Consider the following 13772-nt stretch of genomic DNA (forward strand, 5'->3'; position numbering starts at 1 on the left):
AGGGTGGAGTGTTGGCTGCTGGCTTAGGTTCCTTGGGTCCCGTTCAGAGCCCATGGAGCCCTTAAGCCTTAGCCATGGTCAAGACACGCAAGCCATAGGAGCCATGCCAGCCAACCATTCTCCCAATCCCCGGCTGGTCGGACGTAGGCTGGCGCACTGGCGGCCACAAACTGCAACACTTCACCCGGGATTGGAGTCGCCCTTCACGCACTGGCAGTCCATGCAGTTTAGCCCTCCGGCTTGTCAGCAGATACACACTCCGTACAAGAGCTCTTGCGGATGCATTATTTATCATTGTTCGAGCTGTCACGGCGGCAAAGCTCATTGCCCAGTCTTGTTGGTTCTCTGCCCTCTGCCCTCTGCCCGGCCGCCCGGGAATCGACGGTTCACCCCTCGCCCCATCCGGCACCCTTCTACGGAGTACGTCGTCGTACGTCGATCGACGAGGCACTTGGCGCATAGCCGCAAGCTCGCACCGGCGCAATTTCGCTGCTTGATAACCTTTGGTGCACGTGCAATAGACGGCCTCGATATGACTCGAGTTGGAAGCGTCCGGCCGGCTCCCGTTGCTATTCCGAGACCAGTCAATAATGTCAGTGTCGCCAAATGCAGCTGAGATTGATGAACAACGTCAAGTTTCTACTATTGACCGTCCAACCTGCGGGTATCCCCACATTCCATATCTACGAACGATCAACGGATTGCTCAATCTACCGGGATTGAATTTGGATAAAAAGGTTCGTATCACCGGGTCAGCGCCAGACTTGTCGGAGTCCCCAAGCGTGCTGCGGCAGATAGATCCCCCAGATGTGTGTGAGATAAGCACAACGCGGCATAGTTAGGGAGATGACAGGCCTTCCACACCAAGATTGCGAAATTATAAAAATTAGGGTTCGTGCTGGGTAAAGCCGGTTTGCGAAATGTGGCCTCTTGGAGCCCCTGCTTCCTCCTATGGTAACTATCTCCTATCACCATCGACACATAGCTTACATTGTTGATCGATGCGCTGGTCTCGAACCGAACAAGCCTACCCGAACATGTCATATTGCCGCCGATTTACTGCAGCATAGAAGGAAGTTGTCCGTGCTGCAGAGCTTTCTACAGTCATAGCCGAATGAAGGGAGAAAGCATCTGCATCTTGAAACAACATGAGACTCTACACCATACATGCGTGATAAGGTGGGATCATTGGATGTCCGGGACATTGTTGGTGTTGAGTAAGCGCCCGGTGCTTCCAACTATCCTAAGGTTCGGAAATTCAAACAGATCCGTTTTCGCGGCACCCAAGAAGAACCTATGGTTAGAGTTGATTGCAAAACAGCGTCGCATCGGAGTCAGGCACCGCATCATCCTGTGTCAATTCACAAGAAGGAGCGTTGATCATCGAGTCTGCTCCCGTGGTAATGTGGAAAAACTTGGGGGACGGGCCAAAGTGGAAAGTGAAATAGGATAGCCTGATCATGTGACTACGCGTTCCCGCGCGACGCGTTGACGTCATAAAGACGATATTGCTATTTCGATGGTCATTCATGATACAGTCACGCTGAAAAATGCGCATCTCGGCCGGACAGAATTTCCAAAGTCCTGTAAAAGTTCCTGTTCAGTAGACTCACCTCCGAATGGAGATGGAAGAGGAAATGCAATAAACAGGTGGTCTGGATAACCGTGTTTTAAGGCATCTGTTGATATAGCCACAACAGGCTAGACTTGCTTGGCGAGCGTGCCAGTGCAAGAGCGGCAAGAGCCGCTGCCAGTTTGCTGCGCAGTTGGTTCATGCTGCAATTGACTTCCAACCATTGTTTACATTGCCTGTGTTTTGTTGCTATGGCCCACAATATGCCGTGCACTCTTCAGCTTCCTCAGGCATAGCTTCAGCATTGATACACAGCTCGGCTCTGGCCCTCTCTCTCTCACCTACGTTCGTCCTGTCTACTCCTCCCTTCTCGACTGATGCTTTCGGCTCCGTCGCGTTTTGCAAAAAGTAGGGGCGTATCGTCTCGAGCAGCAGCCTCTCAGGACAACCACCCTTCCAGACCTCAACTTCGAGTGCTTTCGCATCTGAGCTACCGATAGAACAGCGGAAGATGGATGTCAAAGTAAGTCAGACAGTTGGATATGAATGCCGTCCGCCATTCAATGCGCGACTTCGGCTGCCCTGCTCCATGGGTGCTTCCCAAACTCCTCCCCTTCCATTGCTGTCGTGCTAACAATGCATCGTTTACTAGCCCCAGCGCCCATTCCGCAGCATACGCGTAAAGAACGACGAGAACCTTCCTCCCGATAGCCATGTTACCAAGGCGATCCATCACCGAAACAAATCATCTCCTGCGCTAACGACCTTACCTGGAGAACATGGACTGAAAGCCGCACCCAAACGAACTGCCTTTGGCGACGTTAGCAATATTGCAGCGGGGACAAGACCCAGTAAAGATGACTCCAGTTTGCACACGAAGGCTAGCTTGCAACCAACAGTCAAACCCGCCCAACTTCTCTACGAAAGAAAATCCGTGGGCCTTATTAGACCACAAAGACCTCGTTCTGTTTCCGCCTTGAGAAGCATCATCACTGGGGCAAACAACAACGTTGCACCAGAGAACTCCCTCAACCCCACGTCAGAAACAGGGCAATTCCCATCGCAGGTTGTCGCCGCTAAGAAGACATTGAGCAAGCGACATACAACGGTCTTCAAAGATTCTCGATTGGGTGCGGTCCAAGAGATTGGCAATTCACTCTTACATTCAACGGGTGTCAATGTACAATCCACAAGACATTATGACGTGAAGGAGAGCGAAGCGGTATCTGGAAAGCTCGATGGCAACCATCAACCTTGTCTGCTCCCGCCCCAATCGCAAATCTTCGTCGAACCGGTTAAAGAGGTCGATCACACTCAGACTGAGACCAGCTTGCCAAGCATCGACGAGGTCAGCCTAGGTGCTCGTTTGTCCAGCGAGTCGAACAACGAGTCTGCCCTGAAGGAGACTGTGACTACCGTCTCAGAATCCTCCGGTTATCTTGTCACCCTGCGCCAACAGCTGGGCGATGTGTCTTCCAACTTCGAATCAGCGCCCTCGGAGTCGAGTGCTACAGGTGTCGGTAGGCCCGAGACACAACAAATCGCAGTTTCGAAGCTTGTGAACCCGGTTGAAGCGGTACCTCCTCTGAACCCTCATCATACCTACGTCCAACGACAAATAGAACAGGAAGAGTATTGGGACGAGGAAGATGACGACAACTACGGAGAGGAAGATTACGTGACGGCCAGGTCATTTCGATCTAGAGGCGAAAACACTACCGGCGCAGCCACCGCTGTTCTCTTCCCGCAAATGAACCAGCGCGCCCGGAAGGAGATTGCCGCTGCGAAACAGTTGGTCGAGGCCACTCGGTCCCCGGAGGAAATAGAAGATGAAAGCTATGACACCAGCATGGTCGCAGAATATGGCGATGAGATTTTCGAATACATGAAACAACTCGAGTTGAAAATGCTACCCAACCCGCATTACATGGAGAACCAACACGAAATCCAGTGGTCTATGCGCTCGGTGTTGATGGATTGGCTTGTCCAAGTGCATCTCCGGTTCAATTTGCTACCGGAGACATTGTTCCTCTGCGTCAATTATATCGACCGGTTTCTCTCCTGCAAAGTTGTGTCTCTGGGCAAGTTGCAGTTGGTTGGTGCAACAGCCATCTTCATCGCGGCCAAATATGAGGAGATCAACTGCCCCTCTGTGCAGGAGATTGTGTACATGGTGGACGGTGGCTACAGCATGGATGAGATACTTAAAGCTGAACGATTCATGCTCACCATGCTCCAATTCGAGCTCGGCTGGCCTGGCCCGATGAGCTTTCTGCGCAGAATCAGCAAGGCAGACGACTACGACCTGGAGACTAGGACTTTGGCCAAGTATTTCCTCGAGGTCACCTTGATGGATGAACGCTTCATCGGTAGTCCGCCCAGCTTCACAGCTGCAGCTTCACATTGCCTGGCACGTACCATGCTGCGAAAAGGAACCTGGGTAAGTCCACGAGCGATATGAACCAGACTCGACTGCTGACTCAGAGTTAGACTCCACACCACGTTTGTTATTCAGGATACACGTATTCTCAACTCAGACCCCTGGTCAATCTCTTACTGGACTGCTGTGAAGATCCGCGGAAACACCATAGTGCCGTCTTCAACAAGTACTGCGACAAACGTTACAAGAGAGCATCCGCTTTCGTTGAGACGGAAATTCAGAGGGGCTTCCAACTGCCGGATCAAGCTGCTATGTTGACTTTACCTCAACCAGCAATGCCGACGTACTATGATGGGGTTTCTTATTTCCGCGCATGAAGAATCTCTTCAAACACGTCCAAATGGCGACGCAACCATTGGTCAGCATACAAAAATGGGTGCTTAACAGTTTGAGACTCACAAGGCGGATATCCGTCACACTTTCGGAATGGTTTCTTCTTCGGCTGGAGCCTCATGAGCTCGGATATCATTGCTCATGGTTCACCATTCAAGTTTAATTTTATGGTTTCTCCATTCTTCATCGAGGAACATTCACGAGAACGCACGAAGTCATGACTCATTGATTGGCATCATTTGCATGGAAATCGGGGGGTAGGGAGCTGAGAATTATCCTGTTTCGGTCATGCACCGGTGTGTTGGTGTTCTTAACGGCGTACCGTGGGCACACGCTTCATGGTTACCTTGGAGACTATGGCCGGAGCTTGGGCCTGAATTATCTCGGGCTTCGGGAACCAAGGGATTGCACCGTACGATAAAATGGCTTCATCGGCCACCAAGCAACAAAATTGTGCTGTGAGAAATAATTGCAAATAATAGGCCTGGGAAGATGTCAAATTCCAAGTCCCTCCCAAATGCTAATAATGTCTTGCAATTGTTCCTTGAAGACCCCAAACTGCGTGCCAACAGGTCTCCTGGTCAGAATCTGCTAAGAATACACGGGCAAAGTGTCGTCAAGCCTTGTCAGTAAGGCTAGCGAAAAGGGGTGACGAGGCTGAGCCGGATGCTGTCACGTGATGTCACGTTTGGCAGGTTTGCCGAACTACTTGCAATGTCTTCAGGCGAAGTAATCAAGCCTCTCTTCCTTCGTCTTACAGTACCAGTGAAAGTTGCTTCAGTCGTCGATGAAATCTTGGTTGGGTCGTTACCCATTCGTTCCAATGCTTGTGGTGAGGATAAAAGCTGCTTTCTGCCAGGAATGCTGTTCAGAATCAATGTCTGAGTTTTGACTTCTGCGACCTCATATTATTTGGCAAGGTAAGGCGGTAAGCGGTACGGCGGTACGGCTTCTACTTCTGGCTGGCACCACATAATTTAATTGTCTGGACTCAATGGCACCCAAAAAGGGTTCTGGGACCGGGAAGAAACCCTCCTCAAAAAAGTCGACCCCCACGGTCCCAGATAGTGAGCACATTGTGTTCACTAACAAGCAGACTGAAAAAAAGAAAAGAGATGAAAAGGAACCCGAAGGCCCGCCGCGGCCGGACGCACGGAAGATCATAGGAGGCGCATCTTGGACGGGCAAGCTACCTATGAACTTCTTGTCAGAGCACTGCCAGCGCCAGAAATGGAACAAACCAGAATATCAAGGCCGCCAGCTACCGACCAGTGCCAACGGTGAGAGCTTGCATAGATCCTGGGTTGTGTTGTCCAAGACAGATCCCAAGACCCGAGAACTCACGAAACTGCCTCCTTTTCAACTGCCAGCGACTCACGCCCATCTTGCAGACCAGCCGTCTGCTCTTGAGGCACGCCACTTCGCTGCGACATACGCATTGTTCCGGGTGTGTAGCATGAAAAACCTGGCTATGACATTGCCTCCAACTTACCGAGACCTTTGGAAAGGTGAATTCCAACGACTCAAAGATGATGACGTCAAGGAAGGCCGGGCATGGAAATATGATGCCGACCCCTTCGCGGCGGACGCTAAGAGACACGACATCAAGGGAGCCATGGAGAAACGGAAACAGGATCAGGCGACGCAGGCGCTCAAGCTTGACTCACTCAGCCTTGTGCATCCCGCGTCTTCCAATGCCAACTTGAAGGGGTGGGGTTATGCACCAAGGATCGAGTTAGGCGAGAATGTCCGCTCACGTATCGAAGCAATGATCAGAACACGAAGCATTTGGAACCCACATCATTTGAGGATATCACATGCATCAAGAGCATTGATCGTGTCCGATCTCTCCAAGTTTGGATTTCAAACCAGTCACATCGAGGAAGCCCTGAACTACTGTGGTAGCCGAGAGGAAGTTCTGGAGTGGCTGCTGACGCATGTGCCTGAAGACTCTCTGCCTGCGTGGAGCTTCCCACCCGGCTATAGTGCTGGAGTCAGTTTGGTGAACAGTGATTTGGCGATGGATGCAAAATTAAACCGGCTGGCTGAGGGTGGCTACTCGACTCAGCTTTGCATCCAGGCTTTGCGCGACAATGATGGCGATGAAGGGCTGGCTCTGGAAGCGCTTCAGGCACGCCTGGTGCCTCCGAGACCGGAAAGCCTGGAGTTTACCGCATTAGATGGGGATATCTGGGCCGAAGAAATGACGACCCTAGAAGCCATTCTCGACGAGCGATTCACGTTGGAGGGGCCCAATAAATGCTCGATTCAAGCAGACCAAACATCCAACCTGCCGGCGGTATTTCACTTTCGTCGCCCTATCACCGGGTATCCAGCATCGTCCCCACCTGTGATCTTGGTCGAAGCTCCCACGCTACCAAGTTATGTCCGCCTGAGCATTACAAAGAAGGCAATCATCCATGCACAGGAGAACCTTCTTGGGGACCAGATGATATTTAGCCTATTGGAGTGGCTTGAAACTTCAATACCGAGCATCATCGCAAACCCTGGCCGGCTGAGTGATTTGGAAATCGTATCTCCTTCGCTGAAAGGTCAGCCTCATATCCCTGACACCGAGGCACAGCCTGCGGCACATAGTGGCAGGACGAGAGATCGAGCTCATCTCAAAGAGGTGCGATCCAACAAAGCGATACTTGACGAATGGACGATCCGGCAACGCTCGGAGAGACAGGAGAAAATGAACGCCGCCCGAAGGACACTTCCCGCATGGTCTAAAAAAGCCGCTATCATCGAGGCAGTCAGTCGAGCTCAAGTTACACTCATCACGGGCGAGACGGGTTCAGGAAAGAGTACACAAGCCATCCAATTCATTCTGGACGATGCCATCCAGACCATGAAGGGAGCTTCAACTAATCTCATCTGCACTCAACCAAGGCGGGTCGCTGCGCTGTCGCTCTCCGACCGTGTCAGTACAGAAAGATGCACCAACGAAGGAGGTGAGGTTGGATATACCATAAGAGGCGACTCCAAGGTGTGCTCGAGGACCAAAATCACCTTCATGACGACTGGTGTTCTTCTTCGCCAATTGCAGAACTCGAAAGGCATCAACTCTGCACTGGAAAATGTCAGCCATGTCTTTGTGGACGAAGTGCACGAACGGTCTCTGGACACAGACTTCCTACTGGCTTTACTGCGTGGGGCGATGGCAGCACTTCCTCAACTCAAAATTGTGCTGATGAGTGCGACGCTCAACGCGGACACCTTTGCCGCATATTTTGGTGGTGATAGTGTCGTGAGCAGAGTCCACATCGAGGGCCGTACGTACCCGGTGCAGGATTACTACCTTGATGATGTGGTACGCCTTTTAAACAAGGGAACTCGGCGGGGCACTGATGACACAGAAAGCCCCTCTCAGCTAGATGTCGGCAAGGCTATCCAGAGCTTGGGAATGGGCATCAATTACCAGCTGATTGCATCTCTAGTGCATAGCATTGATGAACAACTGGGCGCTTCTACTGGAGGTATCTTGATATTCATGCCTGGCACAATGGAGATCGATCGTTGCCTTAGGATGCTGAGTGACTCGACAAAGATCCACGGCCTACCGCTCCATGCGTCTCTGACACCTGCTAACCAGCGGCTGGTCTTCAGAGCGGCGCCTCGCGGTAAACGGAAGGTAGTGGTGGCCACTAATGTCGCAGAGACGTCGATCACGATCGAAGACATTGTCGCTGTGATCGACTCGGGGAAAGTCAAGGAGACACACTACGACCCCGTTTCAAACGTCGTCCGCCTTGAAGAGGTGTGGGCATCCCAGGCGGCGTGCAAGCAACGGCGCGGTCGAGCCGGCAGAGTGCAAGCGGGAAAATGCTACAAGTTGTTCACCAAGAATGTTGAGGCCAGCATGGCTCCCGCCGCCGCACCAGAAATGCACCGGACACCGCTGGAGCAGCTTTGTCTCTCAGTCAAAGCGACCGGATCGGACCGCAATGTCGAAGAATTCCTAGCTAGCACCATCTCGCCACCCGATAGTCGCGCCATCGCTACGGCCATGAAGACGCTGCGGCGGATGGGAGCGTTGGAAGACGACAGCCTGACAGGTCTGGGAACGTATTTGGCCATGATCCCCGCCGACCTCCGATGCGCCAAGTTGCTGGTCTACGGCGTTCTGTTCGACTGCCTGGAGCCATGCCTGACCGTCGCCGCAATCCTGACTACGAAGAGCCCTTTCGCCTCTCCGAGGGACAAGCGCGATGAAGCAAAGCAGGCGCGAACATCGTTCCCCGTATCCGACGGAGACTTGTTGCTTGACGGTGCTGCGTTCGAGCAGTGGAAAGACCTCTCTTCCAGTCTTGGATACAGAGACCTGCAGGAGTGGTGTTCAGCCAAGTTTCTCTCGCAACAAACACTGCGCGATATCGACTCGACACGGCGCCAGCTGCTCGACTCCCTGATTGAAACGGGTCTCCTGCCAGCCGGATACCGCGCCGACTCTTCCTCGTCGCACAACCACAATAGACGCAACACCATGCTCCTCCGGGCCCTCATCGCCGGCGCACTGAACCCGCAGATCGCGCGCATCCAGATGCCAGACAAGAAGTACATCGCATCGATGACGGGCGCCAAAGAACTTGACCCGGACGCCCGTACCATCAAATACTTCAATGAAGAGAACGGGCGTGTTTTTGTGCATCCGAGCAGCGTTCTATTCGATGCCCAGGGCTACTCCGGTGCGGCGGCGTTTGTGAGCTACTTTGCCAAAATGGAGACGAGCAAGACCTTCATCAGAGACCTTACACCCTTGAATTCTTACGCGCTTCTGCTCTTTGGCGGACCTATTGAGGTACAGACCTCTGGCGCAGGCATCTTGGTGGATGGCTGGCTGAAGTTGCGCGGATGGGCTAGGATCGGTGTCTTGGTCTCCAGGTTGCGGGCTCTTCTAGACGAGCAGCTGAGGAAGCGCATCGACACGCCGAGCGCCGTGGGCGATGACGGCGGGCTTTTCGACATTGTGAGGCATCTTGTCGAGTTGAACGGCCAGGATAAATGATACTGGGTAGGTTGCATCTGGTGAGTATAGATACACCATGTCCATCTATAGCTCTTAGATACAAGGCGATCGTTACTTGCATCCGGATTCTGTCCGGTAGTAGTACCACAACGAGGAGTCCTCCAGGAGAATCGCAGGCGGATATTCCGTGGGAGAGACGGAGTCCTGAATGAACCACGACTGTTATCAGCTATAGGCGCCACTGCTCCGCAACATTCTCTTTCTGAAGGACTGATGAGATCTGGCACCAAACCAGCCTCCAGGAAAGTGGGATGCTCGGTAAAAGACCGAGGTGGGGGCGCGCACTCGGCCCAACACCGTTCTCATCATGAGGAGGCCACAGGCCACATTTGTACGAACGGCTTCATGCGCGGGTCTTCACGCTCTTTTTACGCCTCGAAAACCCACCTCTTCCACTGGTTGTAAGCATGAGAAGGATAGCGGAATACCCAAATCGGATTTCCGACCGACACGGCGCAGACGGCGGTCAACTCGAGCAAGACGACGGGGATCAGTGCGTGGCAGGGCAGATAGGGAGTCGATTCCAATCGAAGAATTCCTCTCCGGTAGTGCCGTGAAGTTGAGTTGAAGGTTGGACAAGCGAAAGAGTGCGCTCTGGGACTGGAGAATGTGGTATGGTCCTCAACGACTGCGTGGTTCGGTTTCGGTGCCTGGCACCGAGGTGCGTACGGGAGAGCGCCACACTGGCTTCACGTGAGAGAGCCTTAGGGCCCAAGGTCACGGGGGAGATGCTGAATGGGTGGAAGGGAAGCGAGAAGAGGCTTAGGGGCCCTAAGGTGCCCTCCACGCCACTGGGCCGCCGACGTTGTTCCCATTTCCCCGCACCGCAGTTGCTCGAAGTTGCGCCCCCCGTAGTTCATCAGTCTGCTATATTCTCCCTCCGCCCTTCTCCCTTCTCCCTCCTCTCTCAGCTTGATTCTTTGCTTCTTCACTATCGCAGGGATCTCCAGAGAGTCATACGTTCAAGATGCAGACCAAGCATTTCATCGACGATCCTACTCACCTGGTCCACTCGGCCTTACACAGTTTAACCCTCACAAACCCTTCCCTTTCTTTGGACCTAGAAAATAAAATCGTGTATCGCAAACCTACAAAAGACTCGTTGAAGGAACCGAAAGTCTCCATTATATCTGGAGGAGGCTCTGGTCATGAGCCTGCATTTGCCGGTTTCGTCGGAAAGGGCTTCCTCACTGCTGCTGTCGCCGGCACAATCTTCGCCAGCCCCAGTGCCGAAGCTGTCCGACGTGCTGCGCTTTCGAGGGTCCCAACGGAGAAAGGCATCGGAATCTTTACTTTTTCGTATACGGGAGACATCCTGAACTTCGGACTGGCGGCGGAGAAAGCAAAAGCCGCAGGGATCGACACCGAGTTCTATGCGATCGGCGACGATGTTGGTGTGGGCCGGGCGAAGAGTGGAAAGGTGGGAAGACGAGGGATTGGAGGCTCCATCTTGGTCCTGAAGATCGCATGTGCACTTGCAGAGGCGGGTGGAAGTCTGGCGGAGGTCTACAACTTGACGAAGCAGGTTGCCGGGAATCTGGTGTCTGTTGGAGCCTCAATGGAGCACGTCCACGTCCCTGGCCGCGCCGCGCCTGATCCGAACTCCGATGAGATCGTCCCAACTGAAGAGATCGAGATTGGAATGGGTATTCACAATGAGCCGGGCAGTCATCGCGTGTCTGCAACGCTGCCGGAGCTGGTCAAGACCATGTTGGCCCAGCTGCTCGATCCGAACGACACGGACAGACACTATGTGGACATCACGAAGAAGGACAAGGTGGTGCTGCTGATCAATAACTTAGGTGGCGTCAGCAATCTTGAGATGGGTGGCATCGTTGCCGAGGTCCACCAACAGCTTAAACAGAATTGGGAGATCGTGCCAGTGCGAGTTATTTCAGGCACCTTCATTACCTCGCTGAACGGGCTGGGCTTTTCTGTCTCCCTACTCAAGCTGGAAGACACTGGCCTTGGAGAGGGCAAGTCCATGCTCGAACTCCTTGATGCCCCTGCCGAGGCTGTCGGTTGGGCGGCAGCAATTCAGACATCGACGTGGGAGGCCGACAACACCGGAACGATGGATAAATCGATTGAGTCAGGCGAGGCTAAACCCAGCAAGTTGACCATCGATCCTAAACAGGCACACGCCGTTCTCAAGGCAGGGCTGGACACCCTCATCGCTGTTGAGCCAGACGTCACCAAGTTCGATACGATTGTTGGCGACGGCGACTGTGGCATCGGCCTGAAACGGGGCGCTGAGGCTGTTCTCGAAGAGCTTTCGTCAGGGGATTTGCCCACCGATGCAGTTGCATTCGTTAACAAGATTGTCCCAGTCGTCGAGAACCACATGGACGGGACGTCGGGCGCCCTCTACGCCATTTTCCTAAACGCCCTGGTCCATGGCCTCCGAGAACAAGACACCGGTTCCTCACGGGCGGTAGATGCACCGATCTGGGCCGCCGCACTGAAATCCAGTCTCCAAGCATTGGGCAGATATACGCCGGCAGTTCCGGGTGACAGAACCCTGATGGACGCACTGGTCCCGTTTATTGACACCCTAAGCGGCACCCACGACGTCAAGAAGGCCGCCGCTGCTGCTAGAGAGGGGGCAGAGAAGACGAAAAGCATGAAGGCTAGCCTGGGCCGGACAGTCTATGTGGGTTCGGAGAGCGAATGGATTGGTAAGATACCCGATCCCGGTGCCTGGGGCCTGCAAGAACTACTGGGTGGACTTGCTGGTGCTCTTTAGACGCTGTAAGAAAGTACATGAGACAAGCGCTGGAGGTATAGGTGGCGGAAAAAGGATCAGATAATGGATTGCATGTAGCTGAATAAAATCTGACTTTTGGGGTTGATGCTGGGTATCTTTTTTTGGCTACTGGTTGCATGCACCTCGTCTTTCAGCTTGCGCCAGAGGCCAAATGTACTTCAATATCACCATGGGCGGGAAACGCCATCATTCCGACCTCACCTGAAGGTGCTAGCCCTTCGCCAAACGTTGGAGGTGGTGATTTCAACAGTGCCATGTCTCGTGGCAAGCTTGCTTGGTGCACATCATGCGCAAGCTAAGTCTCTTCCTCCTTGTTCGTCACGGGCGTAATCAACTCAACAAGACCAAGATGACGCTATCACCCCGTAGAAACATTTTGCTGATGAATCTGTCCTTGTTGACGCCTTTGGAGTTGCCCTTTCCTTTCTCCGTCCACATTTCCTTCACGTTTTCCAAGACCATGTTGCAGTGGCGATCGAATGCTTTGACGCGCGCGAGGAGCTTTCGGTTATTCCGACACGAGATGAGGACTTGGGTGTGTGTTCGGGTGGCGGTCATGAGAATGGAGAGGGGCCCGGTGGACAATTCGTGTGTTTCGAGGAGAGAGACTTCATATTCACTGGCGCGAAAAGTTAGTAGAGTGCGACAAGGCTCGTGTCGACACTTGACGCAGTGCGATGATAAGTTTGATACAATGGGTGGGAAGTGCAGTGGTCCAGGTCCATATGCATGATTTAGTAGAGATGATTTGAGGACTGCGACAGGATATTCTGATGCGATGAGCAACAGGAGGTGGGGTGGAAATGGAGGGCGGAGCGGAATCCATCGGCACAGGGGGGGTGGGCGGACCGGCTGTTGTGTTGGCGGACACACAGGGGGGAAGGGAAGGAACATCAAAATCGAGGGCGGGGGATTGACATACGTTAACTCGTTCCTGGGTTTGTTGAGTAACTCCCTATCAAAGGCACCAAAGTCAGCAGGCTACTTCATGGCTGGCTAGCGAGACCCCCCAGACTCGTGCGGAGATAAGAATGACCAGGGTGGTGAGTCATAGCGCCGGGGAGGGAGAGGGCATACTGGATCTTGGAGGCGTCTGCCATGTTGCGGAAGCACAAAAGGTATTTAAAGAGTGTCGAATTCCCAGCAAGCAGAAATGGAGAGATTGTAGAGTCCTGTTACTTTCTCGTTTTCGAGGCGTGCCAAGGAGCCGTATGCTCGGAACAGTTGCCTTTTCAGTCCAGCCCCAGTCTGTGCCGTGCGCTTGGCTGTGGCTGTGGCTGGTGCGTGTGGCTTGAGCTTACATCATTCCACCCCGGCCACCACCACGGTGCCACCACCACTGCCCTGCACGCTGACACTGCTTCTCAACTCAAGCGTCCCCACCCCGAGGTCGCGCCTCTTGTTAGCTGGACACGGGCCGCATTGGTTCACGCGTTCCTCAAAAGCCTGGCTCTGCACCCGACTCTTCATTGACCTTCTCCTGCCATTCACTCCTCTTTGACTTCTTCCTCTGTAGCATCCGACAACAAAAGCCTTTCTCGTCCTGTTTGTCACCGCGTTTACAGCTAGACCAGCATTGCATCGGCGTCCGCAACATCAAAGCATTCAAAGTCCTATCCAGTCCTAA

The 13772-nt window shown here is 53.3% G+C and overlaps 4 protein-coding genes across 4 annotated transcripts; 3 read left to right on the plus strand and 1 right to left on the minus strand.

The window, feature by feature from the left end:
- Nucleotides 1-2115: 2115 nt before the first annotated feature.
- On the plus strand, nt 2116-4330 carry A1O3_05208 (uncharacterized protein; the record flags this gene model as incomplete). Its single annotated transcript, XM_007735334.1, has 3 exons — nt 2116-2166; nt 2226-4013; nt 4064-4330. The coding sequence occupies 3 exons, from the start codon at nt 2116-2118 to the stop codon at nt 4328-4330; spliced, it is 2106 nt and encodes a 701-aa protein (XP_007733524.1).
- A 1010-nt stretch (nt 4331-5340) lies between these two features.
- A1O3_05209 (uncharacterized protein) lies at nt 5341-9357 on the plus strand (the record flags this gene model as incomplete). Its single annotated transcript, XM_007735335.1, has 1 exon — nt 5341-9357. The coding sequence occupies one exon, from the start codon at nt 5341-5343 to the stop codon at nt 9355-9357; it is 4017 nt and encodes a 1338-aa protein (XP_007733525.1).
- A 988-nt stretch (nt 9358-10345) lies between these two features.
- A1O3_05210 (dihydroxyacetone kinase) lies at nt 10346-12124 on the plus strand (the record flags this gene model as incomplete). Its single annotated transcript, XM_007735336.1, has 1 exon — nt 10346-12124. One exon carries the CDS (start codon nt 10346-10348, stop codon nt 12122-12124), a length of 1779 nt encoding a protein of 592 aa, XP_007733526.1.
- Nucleotides 12125-12475: 351 nt separating this feature from the next.
- A1O3_05211 (small nuclear ribonucleoprotein D2) lies at nt 12476-12703 on the minus strand (the record flags this gene model as incomplete). Its single annotated transcript, XM_007735337.1, has 1 exon — nt 12476-12703. The coding sequence occupies one exon, from the start codon at nt 12701-12703 to the stop codon at nt 12476-12478; it is 228 nt and encodes a 75-aa protein (XP_007733527.1).
- Between the last annotated feature and the right edge of the window lie 1069 nt (nt 12704-13772).

Source organism: Capronia epimyces (genome assembly GCF_000585565.1).
Source record: "Capronia epimyces CBS 606.96 chromosome Unknown aczIQ-supercont1.4, whole genome shotgun sequence".
Taxonomy (NCBI): Eukaryota; Fungi; Ascomycota; class Eurotiomycetes; order Chaetothyriales; family Herpotrichiellaceae; genus Capronia; species Capronia epimyces.